At 41.6% G+C, this 13047-nt stretch overlaps 1 protein-coding gene across 5 annotated transcripts in view; it reads right to left on the minus strand.

The window, feature by feature from the left end:
• Positions 1 to 12500, minus strand: part of LOC123515519 (NADPH oxidase 4-like) — a 162144-nt gene extending 149644 nt beyond the window's left edge. For 2 of the 5 annotated variants that reach the window (XM_045274207.1, XM_045274204.1), the window contains exons 1-2: positions 3979 to 4451; positions 2842 to 3184 (exon numbers count right to left, since the gene is read on the minus strand). In XM_045274207.1, the coding sequence (XP_045130142.1) occupies positions 2842 to 2904 (63 nt within the window). In that variant the 5' untranslated portion in view covers positions 2905 to 3184; positions 3979 to 4451. Of the gene's footprint in view, positions 1 to 2841; positions 3185 to 3978; positions 4458 to 12213 lie in introns of those variants that run through there. The other 3 variants (XM_045274206.1, XM_045274209.1, XM_045274208.1) reach the window with 3 other exon arrangements.
• Between the last annotated feature and the right edge of the window lie 547 nt (positions 12501 to 13047).

Below are 13047 nucleotides of genomic sequence, written 5' to 3' on the forward strand. Positions count from 1 at the left end.
TTCTGAGTCTGGTGATAATTCAACAAGAACTGATATTATAAGGAAGTTTTCATGATTTTACTAGGAGTTTAAAAAGGATTCCGAATCATCAATAGTGGAAAAGATCGTAATGCTTTCATTATGAACAGCAGTAACGGTCCTGATGGAAGTACAAGGCATTATACAACACGCGATGCCAATCTAAATCATTCTTGGGTGTGTTTACAGATTCTGAAGGACGAAACTGTATTTATCTTTGTCCGCCCACATTATGCACTTCACTGTTATGTCTCGTTACTGCTGCTGACAATTTAACTACTACGTACTGGACATACACACAACCTTCTATCTGACTTCGAAAGCAAAAACGATGATTATAATGATAATAGCAAACGTAGTATAGTATAAATAAAGCATATAATGTTGCTTTAACCCCTTCAGTGCTGGGACTCATTCTTTACCACGAGTTTTGTGCGTGATTAGACGATTTTCTTTACATTAAGAAGAATATACAGAAGTCAGAAGATTAATGGCCTGAGTCTTCACTATTTCAAGTTTCTCTGAAGCTGTGTAAAATCACCAAATAGTAAGTAGAATAAGTATGAAAACATGTCCTGCTACTGAAGAGGTTAATAATGCCATCCCATCTGCCAGTGATATGAACATTATATTCTGCAACAATACTTCATGAGACCATGTGGTTTGGTATTATAAAAAGTACTCAACGTTTTATAATTTACACTACTTTCAATATATCCTAAATCGAGAAGGCTGTAGGCTTTCAATAACATTTTCATGATGTTGAGAGAGAGAGAGAGAGAGAGAGAGAGAGAGAGAGAGAGAGAGAGAGAGATCAGCAGGCAGGATGTATCTGTAAGCATATGAACAGCGGCCGGAACTCGAAGTCTTGACAGATAGCTCACTAATCTTACTAATGAAGGGAGAGATGATGAAACAAATAGGAGGAGTGAATAGTGGTCTGCCTCAACGTTCCCTCACTACTACACGAAGACTCGACCCTTGAAAACTGATGTAATAGAAGCTTATGAAGTTTTGAAGAGTTTTTATGATGCTAGCGAATTCAGGGAGAATTTTAAACCACTGGTAGAAGATACAATCATGAAAATGTGACTAAATACATCTGTGGTCTTTGAAAACAGTTGTAGTGGAAATTATTTTATTGGGGTGTTGTCAAGAGTGTCTTTTCTAGCGATGCCTCAGAAATGTCTTTAAACTATCACTGAAAACATGAAAATCCCCTTGAAAATCCCGCAATTACACAACAACCAGTTTACAAAGTAGTGGAATCCAGAGTTTTGGGCAGAATCATCACCAAACAATCACTAAAAATACGAACAATTCCTTAGTAATCCCAATAACTTACATTCCCATCGATCAACTTTAAGCACCGCGCCAAACCATACTGCTCCTTACTCTCTCTCTCGGCCCGGTTCAGAAACTGGCATCAAGTGGACCTTTTTATTTAACCGTTTTTTTGTTGCCCTTGGCCGGTTTTCCCCACATGAAGCAATTAGAAGCGAAGTGTTTATTGTAGAGAGCAATATTTCTTTCAGAATCATCAAATTGTCACTAAAACCACGCAGATCCTTGAAAATCCTCACAACGAACACTGTAACCACATGAAACAATCGAGTGAAGGTGTTGGTAATGACACGAAGCACCGCATGGAGTGTTTTGTGAAGTTATATCTCGCTGAAGCCATGTAAATTTCAATAAGAAACACTACAACCGCAAGAAACAATCGAGTGAAGGCATCGAAACACTAAATAACAAGAAACAGAGTGGAATGTTTTGCGCCATCATATCTTGACTGCAAATTCACCAAACTGTCGCTAAAACCATGAAAATCCTTGAAAATTCCGACAACGAACACTACAACCACAAGAAACAATCGAGTAAAGGCATCGAAACATTAGATAACATGAAGCATGGAGTGGAGTGCTTTGCGCCGTCATATCCTGGCTCGCTGAGAGTGTCGCGGGCCAGCTCTTCAATCGCGGGTGTCAGAGTGCGTCAGTCTGCGCCAAGTGACACTCCCCATCACCCACACACTCCACTCCCTCGCCAACCCTCGCACGCGTGGCTTAACTTAATTGACCCTGCCGACACCAGCTTACTCAGTACGGGCTAAGAGGCGCCGCTTTTTATCCTCCCGCCCAGTAATGTCCTTTCTGGGGAGCTGTTAGAGATGTGCACTTCGAGACAAAAGAAGAAAAGGGAAGCTACGTAAAGCTTTCATATATACATACACGTGGCAATCCCTGTACGAAGCATGGCACGTTATTTCCAGCTCTCATCCTCAGCCGTGGCTTTGTTTTGCGTCACCTTGTGGGTTTTGTGTTGTTTTTATCTAAAGATTATCCGTGTAAATCTTGAGTGAAAATGTTTAATCAGAAATTCATATGGTTGAGTTTTCCTTGGTTGTGAGTGGAATGGAGAAAAATTTACTTGGTTATTCAGAACTCAGAGAGAGGGATATATATATATATATATATATATATATATATATATATATATATATATATATATATATATATATATATATATATATATATAGAGAGAGAGAGAGAGAGAGAGAGAGAGAGAGAGAGAGAGAGAGAGAGAGATCGGATGGTTATGTAATGCACTGCACTATGTGAGAGAGAGAGAGAGAGAGAGAGAGAGAGAGAGAGAGAGAGAGAGAGAGAGAGAGAGAGAGAGAGAGAGAGAGAGAGAGAGAGAATGCCTGTTAGAATTGATAAGAGAAAAAAAAGAAAAGAAAAAAAGAAAAGAAAAAAAGAAGAGAAAAAAGGGTAGACCTGTACAGTGTGTTAGGAACGATGTATGGCGGGCAGTACTCACAAAGATCCAGTACTTCTTGAAGGCGGCGTACACCAGGCGGAGTATCCTCAGGCACTTAGCCATTCTGACGAACGCTCTCACCACAACTGTTTGTTAGTTAGTTCATTGGGAACACTTCCACCACCGCTCTCCTCTCCTCTCCTCTCCTCTCCTCTTCCTCTTCCTGCTGGCGTGTTGAGCAGCGATCCGCCTTATGCAGCCTTGTTTAGCCTTTTGTCTCGCTTTGTTACTTGATTTTTTCTTTCTTTAGTGTTAGCCTTTTTAGGTTTTTCAAAGTGGAATTGTCCCTCCAATGATCAGGTTGTTGGCTTGTTCTCTTGTTTGCCTTATTCCGGATGTGTCTCTGAAAATGATACAATAATTAATACAATAATTAATACAATAATTAATGGTTTTTATTAGTTTTTGTTAGTTTTCAGACTCTCTCTCTCTCTCTCTCTCTCTCTCTCTCTCTCTCTCACACACACACACACATCATACTGGGGAAGAAAACAGGATATTCGTTACAGTTTGGTAAATCATCGTACAATAAACATATTCTTCCGAGTTACTGAGCTGTTTTGTTCATTGCGATTCTCTACACTCGCCTATTGTTGCTCGCTCACATTCTGCTGCATTCCTAGACCCACTTGGCATTCTGAGAGTTCTCATCTTCCAGTAAGTATCATGAGTTCACCCACATGTACACACCACACCCACACCCCAGGCTGAGCATCTCGATGAGGGAGTGACCGTAACACTGCTCTACTCTATAGATGGCTCACATGCATCGCCCTTGCTCATCTTACTCTTCTGGTGGTCTCTAAGTCTGCAAGATAACAGTCACAGGGCATCACCGGTTTCCCTTAAGACACAAAGATGCAAAGAGCCGTGAGCCAGCAGCGTGAATCCTTGTGTCCTAAGAAGGCTGCATCCTGAACCGCCTGGGAATGAAATGTTGTTGACTTGCTCTTGGGTTCACCCCGGCCACCGCCATCCCGGCGGCACTCTCACTTCACTCACAAAACATTAAAAATAATGTGTTTTTCAAACGCAACGTTAGTCATCGCCTGATATAGTCCTTACACGTCATGAGTAATCTTGCCGCGAGGAGACTGGCCATCTAAAGTTCAGTATTGCAGCTTTGTTAAGACTTACTGTGGAGTTCAGCATCAACAAAAGACAGTCAGTGATGATGGGCGGAGGAGCGGCACGCACCTTCCTCCTCTCGATACGAGCCACCACTGTGTCTGTCTGACGTGAGCGCCGGGGCCGGGGAGCGCGAGGGCTGAGGGGGAAGGGTCTTGGTGGCCGTCTTGGGCACGCCCGTCCCAGCCACTCTACTGTGTAGCCTGCAGGAAACTGAGGATGCCAGCTTCATTCTTACTTTCGCTTTCACAATGGCGCCCTTCGCTGCACGCTGAAGGTCACAGTGTGGGCGGCGATCACCCCCAGCTGTGGGGAGGACCTATGTTGTCATCGGCCAGGCGACCCCAGCCTGGCACCATTCTCTCGCCTTATTCCCTCCTCCCGCCTGAAATAAAAGTGGGATGCTCCGCCATCTGATAACTCTCCCAAGACTGCTGACACCGCCGTGTCTTACACAGGCAGAGCAGGCGCGCTATAGGTCACTGATGCCACAGTCTTTGAGGAGACACACATACACACACTCATGCCGGTACGCAGGGGCAAACAGCTGACAATGATGAGACGGGTAAAAGTTGCCATGTGGCATCGTTACCTCACAAGGGATGAATATCTTAAACACCAAGACTGAAGACATCCATCCCTACCTCCCCCTTCCCTTCTTGCCTCCTTGCCGGTGCTCCTGCCGCCGCTACTGAGAGAGAGAGAGAGAGAGAGAGAGAGAGAGAGAGAGAGAGAGAGAGAGAGAGAGAGAGAGAGAGAGAGAGAGAAGAGAAGAGAAGAGAAGAGAAGAGAAGAGAAGAGAAGAGAAGAGAAGAGAAGAGAAGAGAAGAGAAGAGAAGAGAAGAGAAGAGAAGAGAAGAGGAGAGGAGAGGAGAGGAGAGGAGAGGAAGGGAATCAGTACAGCTGGATGACTCACCCCTCCACGGACTCACAACTGTCAGCCCATTACTTGCAGGGCGCAGCGTTAAGTCACTAACACGAATCACTTGTTGTAATACAGGACCACTGCAGTGTTAATGATGCCTCGGGAGGACTGTGACGAAAATGAAGTAACAGAAGGAAGTGAACGGAGATAGAATAGACAGAGATGGAAATAAGGAAATAAACAGAACATAGACAGGCAGGAAACGTAATATTAATAAAGAAATGGATGATAGATACTGTATGAACAAAACAACAAACGGGAATGAACCATGGTAAAGAAATACACGAATAGACAAAAGTATAATAGACGGGAAATGTAGAGATGACATGACAGTGAACAGAAATACATAAGAATAAACCAACAGGCGCGAATGAAATGGATTAAAGAGTTGATAAAATAAACAGGTGGTGAACGGAAATAATGAAATTGATAGATGTTAGAAAAAAAAAAATAGTACGTAGAGGAGAGGCGTAAAGGAATAAAGACAGACAGGAAGTAAACGAAGATAACCCATTAGACAAAATAGACGAAAGATTTAAAGTAAGACAGTAAAGTGATACAGCGCATGACTAGACGGAAGGTGCATCGTAATGAAGCAACAGAGAGAGAGATCGAGGTGTCCTGATACAACACAACAAGCTTTAGTCAAAGGGAGCGATGGGAAATGCTAAAAAAAGAACAAAAAAATGCAAAAATATCAACAGGAACGTGTGTTTTTGACTGAATAAAAATACAACCTCTTTCAAGTGAGTTCATGTATTTTAAGACACAGAGGAATGGCGGCGAAACGATTACGTCTTCTCCTTTAACATTCTCAAGATCAGGCAGTGCTCCAGTTTACATTTGCCAATCCAAAGGCCTGGCTCCGGAGCGATACCGGGCCACCTGTACCATCAAGTTTTCCTCGCAACTAGTATTAAAACTCCGGTCTCTTGAAGGAGCACGAGACCACAGATAAATAAAGACAGGAGTATAATAGTAAGAAGAGAATAAAATGAACATAGACAGATGACCGGTAAGGAAACAAGACGAAACAGACAGGATGCGTTGGCCACTCGTGAGATGTTGACCTGCCTAGACGTGACTGCCGAGATGATGAGGTTGGAAGAGGGCAAGAAACACAACAATAAAAAGACGGTGTACCAGGAACGGACAAAAGTACATTGGAGGTTTGATAGCAGGAGACCACAGGCAGATTAGATATGTGTACTGTAGAATGAGAAAGAAATAGGATGAACAGACAGGAGGTGGTACAGTGGAATCATGCATGCTTTGGGGTCTGAGGGGTCTCCAAGCGCACGGGTTCGAATCCTGTCCACGGTCCGAGTGTAGGTTGGGCTTCTCACTCGGGACAACGGTTTCCTAGCGCGTGGGCTTTGAGATAGGAGGTACCCTAAAAAATATCCCCTTTAGCCCAGAAATTCCCGTGAAAAAGCCCACATGGTACAAAAAAAAAAAAATAGAGACAGGAGAGGGTAAGTAACGCTGCAATAGATAGTGTATAAAGGAGAAGCAACAGACAAAAGTACACTAGCTGGTGGTTCAATAGTACGAGACCACAGATAAGTTAGAGGAGAGTATACTAACAACAATATAGAATGAGCAGACATGAAGTGTGCAATAATAAGACAGAGTAGAGATAAAAAAAAAAAGTAGAGTAAAAAAAAAAAGACGCTGCAACAGACAAAAGAACACTGGTGGTTTGCTTGTACGACACGACACCACAGACAGATTAAATAAGTGTAGAATGATAGACAAATAAAATGAACAAATAGGAAGTGAACAATGATAAAAACAGAATAATGAGGATAAGAAACGTTGTGATAAATAGAATGTGTATAAGAATAAACCAATAGATAAAAGTACATCGGTGGTATGCGTAGAAGCCATAGAGAGATCAGGAGTTGAATGATAAAAGAATAAAGTGAATAGACAGGAAGTATACAATGATAACGCTGCAATGGACAAAAGTACATTGGTGGTTTACGTACTGTCATCGAGAGATCAGACAGGAGTATATCAATAAAAAATAATATGATAATGAAGAATAACAAGACAGAACAGACAGATGGCAGGTAAGAGAGCAAGACGAAACGGACAAAGGATGTATAGAAATAAAACAATATACAGAGTCGACAAAAGTTTACAGAAATAAATCAAGACAGGAAACAAAAACGTTTTAACCGACAGCCAGGGAAAAAAATTACCGTAATGGATTGAGGATACATTGGAGTACTGATGACGTGTCTGTGTACTTTGCAAGGCGACGGATACACCAATGTAGTGATGGCACAACAAAAGACATACGGTATACCATTCCTCATCTGTCAACCTCTCCAAAAGCATCTCATTAATCCCCTCAATACCACGACGCGTTTCTATATTTATTCTGCTCATTATTTAGTGATTTTATAGCTTTAGAAACTTATGTCGGGGACTAAATTAGTGAAGACTGTGGCCATCAATCTTCTGCCCTACATAGACCATCCCTAAGGTTGATGAAATGGTCTAATGCTACACAAATCTCAAGGTGAAAATATATGTCAAACTTCGGAGACTTATTTACTTTAACCTCATAATGTTGCGTGATTTTCCATAAGACGTATTCTTAAAGGTTTCTATGTCATAACTCGACTTCTTTTAACAAGGTCTGGTGGAAGTATTGAGGTTTTTACAAGCGTTGTTCATGGTTTAGTGATGACATAACAGTGTTTGGTGAAGGTATTGTGTTTGTTTTTCGTTTAATGTTTTCATGGCTATAGTGCAGCTTAGCGAGAGTTTGGTGATTGTGATTCTCAATGGTTTTCTTGCTCCTAGTGTCACTTTAGTGGGTTTTATTAGAAGTTATTGAAGGCTGTGTTCATGTTTCTAGTGATAGTTTAAAAGTGAATGTTATTAAATTTTCATAGATAAAACTTTCTCTACCTCTAGCGATAGCTCAATATGCTATTGTAAAAATTATTGCGGTTATCAAACACGTTTTCATAATTATAGTAATAGTTTAACAGGCAGTACAGGAAGTTAAGTTTTCTTTTCTTTTTTTTTTCTCAAGAACTTTCCTGCTTTTGATGATTGTGATGCTGCGTTATGCTAGTGGGCGACTGATGCAATTTTTTTCTAGATGAATCTGCTTAAGGCAAAAAGCGTTGGCTTCCATGTTTAGAAAGGCAATTAGAGTTGAACTTTCCCACAAGTTATAAGAGCCACTCATGGCCGGATAAAGCTTCTGCAGCAAGTAAGCAACTGGGAAGAGGTGACACGGAACACACAGCTTCATGAATGCTGATTCCAAGAGAAGAGATGTAAAACACCTAGTTAAAATATTTTCAGAGCAGTGTAAAGGAAATGAATAAGAAGGAAACTGCGTCATCAGATACAAAAAATACCTATTAGAACCAACTACATATATCAGCAGCTTTTGAAAATAACCCTTATGAAAACCCAGAATTTCATCATTCAGGACCAGAGGCAAAGAAGCAGAACCGGAGCATAGCACACGCATGAGAAACACATCGAACCTCTTCAGTACTGGGATGCATTTTTACCACGAATTTTGGGTGTGATTAGGCGATTTTTTTTCTTTTTATATTAGGAAGGGTTTATGGATGTCAGAAGATTAATGACCACAGTTTTCACCATTCTAATCCTGCATTACCCTTATTCTGTCCAACTCCCTACTGCAAGACGGTGATGAGCGTTGTACGTAATCTTCTCACACCTAATGTAGCCATAACAGCTGCGTAACAGATGTGAACTGCTTGCCATACCTGGAAAACATCTCGTAATTTACAGGAACCTGCAACTAAGTTTAATAGTATTTTCTCTCTCTCTCTCTCTCTCTCTCTCTCTCTCTCTAATACAGACACTCGTTCGAAAACTAACAAACAAGAACAAGCAGTCTAACAATTTAACAAACGAGTTCCATAACAAACAAGCGAACAACAATCACCAGTACTCTCAATCATTCATACTTTTCTCTGGTAAACTCTGGAACTCCCTGCCTTCCTATGTATTTTCATCTTCCTACCACTTGACTTTTTTTAAAAGGAGGTTTCAAGACACTAGTCCCTTTCTTTCGGCTGACTCTTTGACCTGCAAGGGAACCGGCGATCAAGTGGGCCTTTCAAAAAAAATTTTTGTTGTCCTTGGCCAGTTTCCCCTCTTACATAAAAAATAAAAAATCCCAACATAAGTTTCCGAAGTTAAATAAAATCACCAAATAGTAAGCAGAATGAATATGAAAACGCGTCATGGTACTGAAGAGGTGAACTGAGCAGCGCCTCGTGTTACACTCTCCGAGGTGGGCGGCCAGGTGTAGGTAGTAGGTCACAGTGGCTGGAGGGAGGAAGGGTGACAGTAACGTTATCTCTTATCACAGTGTTAAGGTGAGTAACCTGAAGACGCCTGAAATCTGTGTGTGTGTGTGTGTGTGTGTGTGTGTGTGTGTGTGTGTGTGTGTGTGTGTGTGTGTGTGTGTGTGTTGATAATGACAGTGATGTAACACTCGCGCGGTGCTTGTTAGACTGTCTGCTTGTTTCATGTGTAGTGTAACTGTTTGCTTGGTGATTGTTGTTCGCTTGTTTGTTATGGAACTCGTTTGTTAAATTGTTAGACTGCTAGTTTTTGTTTGTTAGTTTTCGAACGAGAGAGAGAGAGAGAGAGAGAGAGAGAGAGAGAGAGAGAGAGAGAGAGAGAGAGAGAGAGAGAGAGAGAGAGAGAGAGAGAGAGAGAGAGAGAGAGAGAGAGAGAGAGAGAGAGTATATACTATTAAACTTAATTGCAGGTTCCTGTAAATTACAAGATGTTTTCCAGGTATGACAAGCAGGTTCACATCTGTTAAGCAGCTGTTATGGCTACATTGGGTGTAAGAAGATTACGTACAACGCTCATCACCGTCGTCGTTATAGAATGTTTCAAATAAGTCCTGTGGTTGTGTTCAATCTTTTCCTGTAAAAATCACTCCATAAAATTAGTTTTTTTTTTTTCTCATATTTGTCTGCGTCCTAAAAAAATTCATATGGGTAATGTATCACTGTTACCATTTCTTATCGTGACACTTTATGATAATAAGCTTCTTTCTTAATGCGCAGAATTACTTCACTTGTATGATGACTGCCTGCACTGCCGCCTCTGCGTGACACATGTGGGGCGGCGTTATCTGTCTCCAGTTACACGTGCTCAGGAAAGTTATGGCGACTCGACCCACGAGGCGCCGAGCTGACTAATGCATGTTTTGAATAAAGAAAATGCTCCATCTTATATTCGTTCATTGCGTCATTATCACTGAGGATTGCAAGTAGTACAAATTGAAAGGTGTAATCTCGACCATCGAGGTTTCTGAAGAAAAGACCTGGAACTCTGATGTAAAGGATGGATGGATGGATTTTGTTTAGGCGCCTCAACATCTGAGGTCTGATGTAAAGGATTAGGCAATGAATGAATACTCAGACTTCTCAGATAGTTTTTTGCATATGCGAATTCATTTCGATGTTAGAGGGCCTCGGCTCAATGTGTGCCTACTGGACTGTTTGATGCAGGTTGTCCTCGCTCCCACTCTCAGAAACATCCTCCGAATAATAAGGTTGTACCAGCGTTGCGTGCACTAAGTTAGCTGCGGTATTCTCGAATAGCTTGTAGCTACCCTTGTACTGTACCCGCCTACCTCTTTGTATTAAGTTGCATCGCAGCCCGTGTTTGATGGGTACTCGTTACCGCCGTGCACTAAGTCAACTCCATCATCACAACTGTATTACCACAAGAATATTGATTCAGCGTTCTTACATAATCGTTCGTTCATACACAAAGGTACATTTCCTTGCGATTCATATCCAGAAAGGCAGTAAAAGTAGGTCATTTACATACATGAGGAAATAGCTAAAGTTTTTTTTATTAATTTGTATTGTATACTTCGAAGATAAAACGAGCGAAATTAAAGAAGGCATGGTTGGGGAATTCACTGGTTAAATATAACAGTCCGCCACCCATATATGCAGGTGATAGTGAATAAAACGTGTTATGGAAGAGTAAAACATCGTTGAGATCGTGTAATATTCGCGTCACTTATCACCCAGGGTGGAGCCTTGCCTCGCCTCCAGCACTGGTATGTCCTTGCCACTGATGTCATTATTTGTTAAGAAGTCATCGCTAGAGTAGAAGCTAAATCAAATTAGTAGAGTTTCTCTAGAAACAATTACCATTTTCTGTCGTGAGCCATCTTGTCAACGCAGACTAAACAATTTGTACTTATGTTATTAAACTTTCGAAAATTCAGCCACAATCCAGTCTACTGCATCTTTCTTCTCTTCCTTTTCTCCTCGTCTTTCTGCTTTATGGATCACCACAACGCATCCCTTACAACACCTAAAAGTCGCTCTTCGTTTGGTTTGTTTCTTAAAGCTGGGTAAAAAGTAATATTTTTTCACTTAACTAAATTTGTTCTAATTACTTGATAATTTTGGTTATCGGGACATGCATCACCATATTCGTATGCAATATTAAACAATGGAGCGGACCTTAAGTAGTTATGCAAAGTAAGGGTAGTATCTTTAGATTTACGTACAATCTAAATGTTCTTCCAATTTAGCCACTTATCTTATTCATGGCCTAAGAACCTTGTTTCATGGTGATCGATATTGTTACTTCGAGAGAGAGAGAGAGAGAGAGAGAGAGAGAGAGAGAGAGAGAGAGAGAGAGAGAGAGAGAGAGAGAGAGAGAGAGAGAGAGAGAGAGAGAGAGAGAGAGAGAGAGAGAGAGAGAGAGAGAGAGAGAGAGAGAGAGAGAGAGAGAGAGAGAGAGAGAGAGAGAGAGAGAGAGAGAGAGAGAGAGAGAGAGAGAGAGAGAGAGAGAGAGAGAGAGAGAGAGAGAGAGAGAGAGAGAGAGAGAGAGAGAGAGAGAGAGAGAGAGAGAGAGAGAGAGAGAGAGAGAGAGAGAGAGAGAGAGAGAGAGAGAGAGAGAGAGAGAGAGAGAGAGAGAGAGAGAGAGAGAGAGAGAGAGAGAGAGAGAGAGAGAGAGAGAGAGAGAGAGAGAGAGAGAGAGAGAGAGAGAGAGAGAGAGAGAGAGAGAGAGAGAGAGAGAGAGAGAGAGAGAGAGAGAGAGAGAGAGAGAGAGAGAGAGAGAGAGAGAGAGAGAGAGAGAGAGAGAGAGAGAGAGAGAGAGAGAGAGAGAGAGAGAGAGAGAGAGAGAGAGAGAGAGAGAGAGAGAGAGAGAGAGAGAGAGAGAGAGAGAGAGAGAGAGAGAGAGAGGACCCTATCATCGTCAAAAACAGGACGCAGTTACAATTTAATACAAACACGCCACAGACACAAGGCTCCAATGCTCACCTGTGACACTGCTGCTTTGTCCCTCATCCTCACACCAGACACGTGCCGGGGAGAGAAGTATATATTCACTTTGTTTCCGCTTAGACGCCAGTAGTGCTCCTAGCGTCAGTTGGTTTGCATCAGACACAAAGCACACATCACTATTCCTTCTCGCTTCTTACGCAATAATCTAATTTGTGTCCACTTTAGATGAAGATTCACGCCAATAGTACTCGCCCCGCATAGCAATTACAATTTAGTTTCCAGCAAGTCAGAGATACATAATACAAATGGTTCAGTTGGTTCTCACTCACACGCCACTACCAGTAATATTCCTCACCTCGCTTACTGACTGACTGACCAACTGACTGGTGAGCTCTGACCCATCACTGAGAGCCTCACTTCAGTCTATCCGGCTATCCGCTTCCTCTACCTCGCTGCTCACGTGATGCCAGCAGGATTGCCAATGACCTTATTGTACTGAATGCACCACCTCTCAACAGGATTTCAGGGTTATTTTCAACTTTACGACAGCGTTTAAACTGTACTAAATACATGCAAGAAGGGGCTCATAATTATATAGATGATGAGTGAATTTGTCTCATATGAACAATTGGACGAGTGAAGCAAGAGTCGTTTCCTTCCGGTGCTTCACCCTCACCGCCTCGCCTCGTCTCGCATGGGTCACACCACGAAGCTCCGGCACCCTCCACCACTCAGCACCATTAGTCCTTCTTGCGTTTATGCCTGTGTATATATATATATATATATATATATATATATATATATATATATATATATATATATATATATATATATATATATATGTATATATATATATATATATATATATAT

Source organism: Portunus trituberculatus, chromosome 39 (assembly GCF_017591435.1).
Source record: "Portunus trituberculatus isolate SZX2019 chromosome 39, ASM1759143v1, whole genome shotgun sequence".
Taxonomy (NCBI): domain Eukaryota; kingdom Metazoa; phylum Arthropoda; class Malacostraca; order Decapoda; family Portunidae; genus Portunus; species Portunus trituberculatus.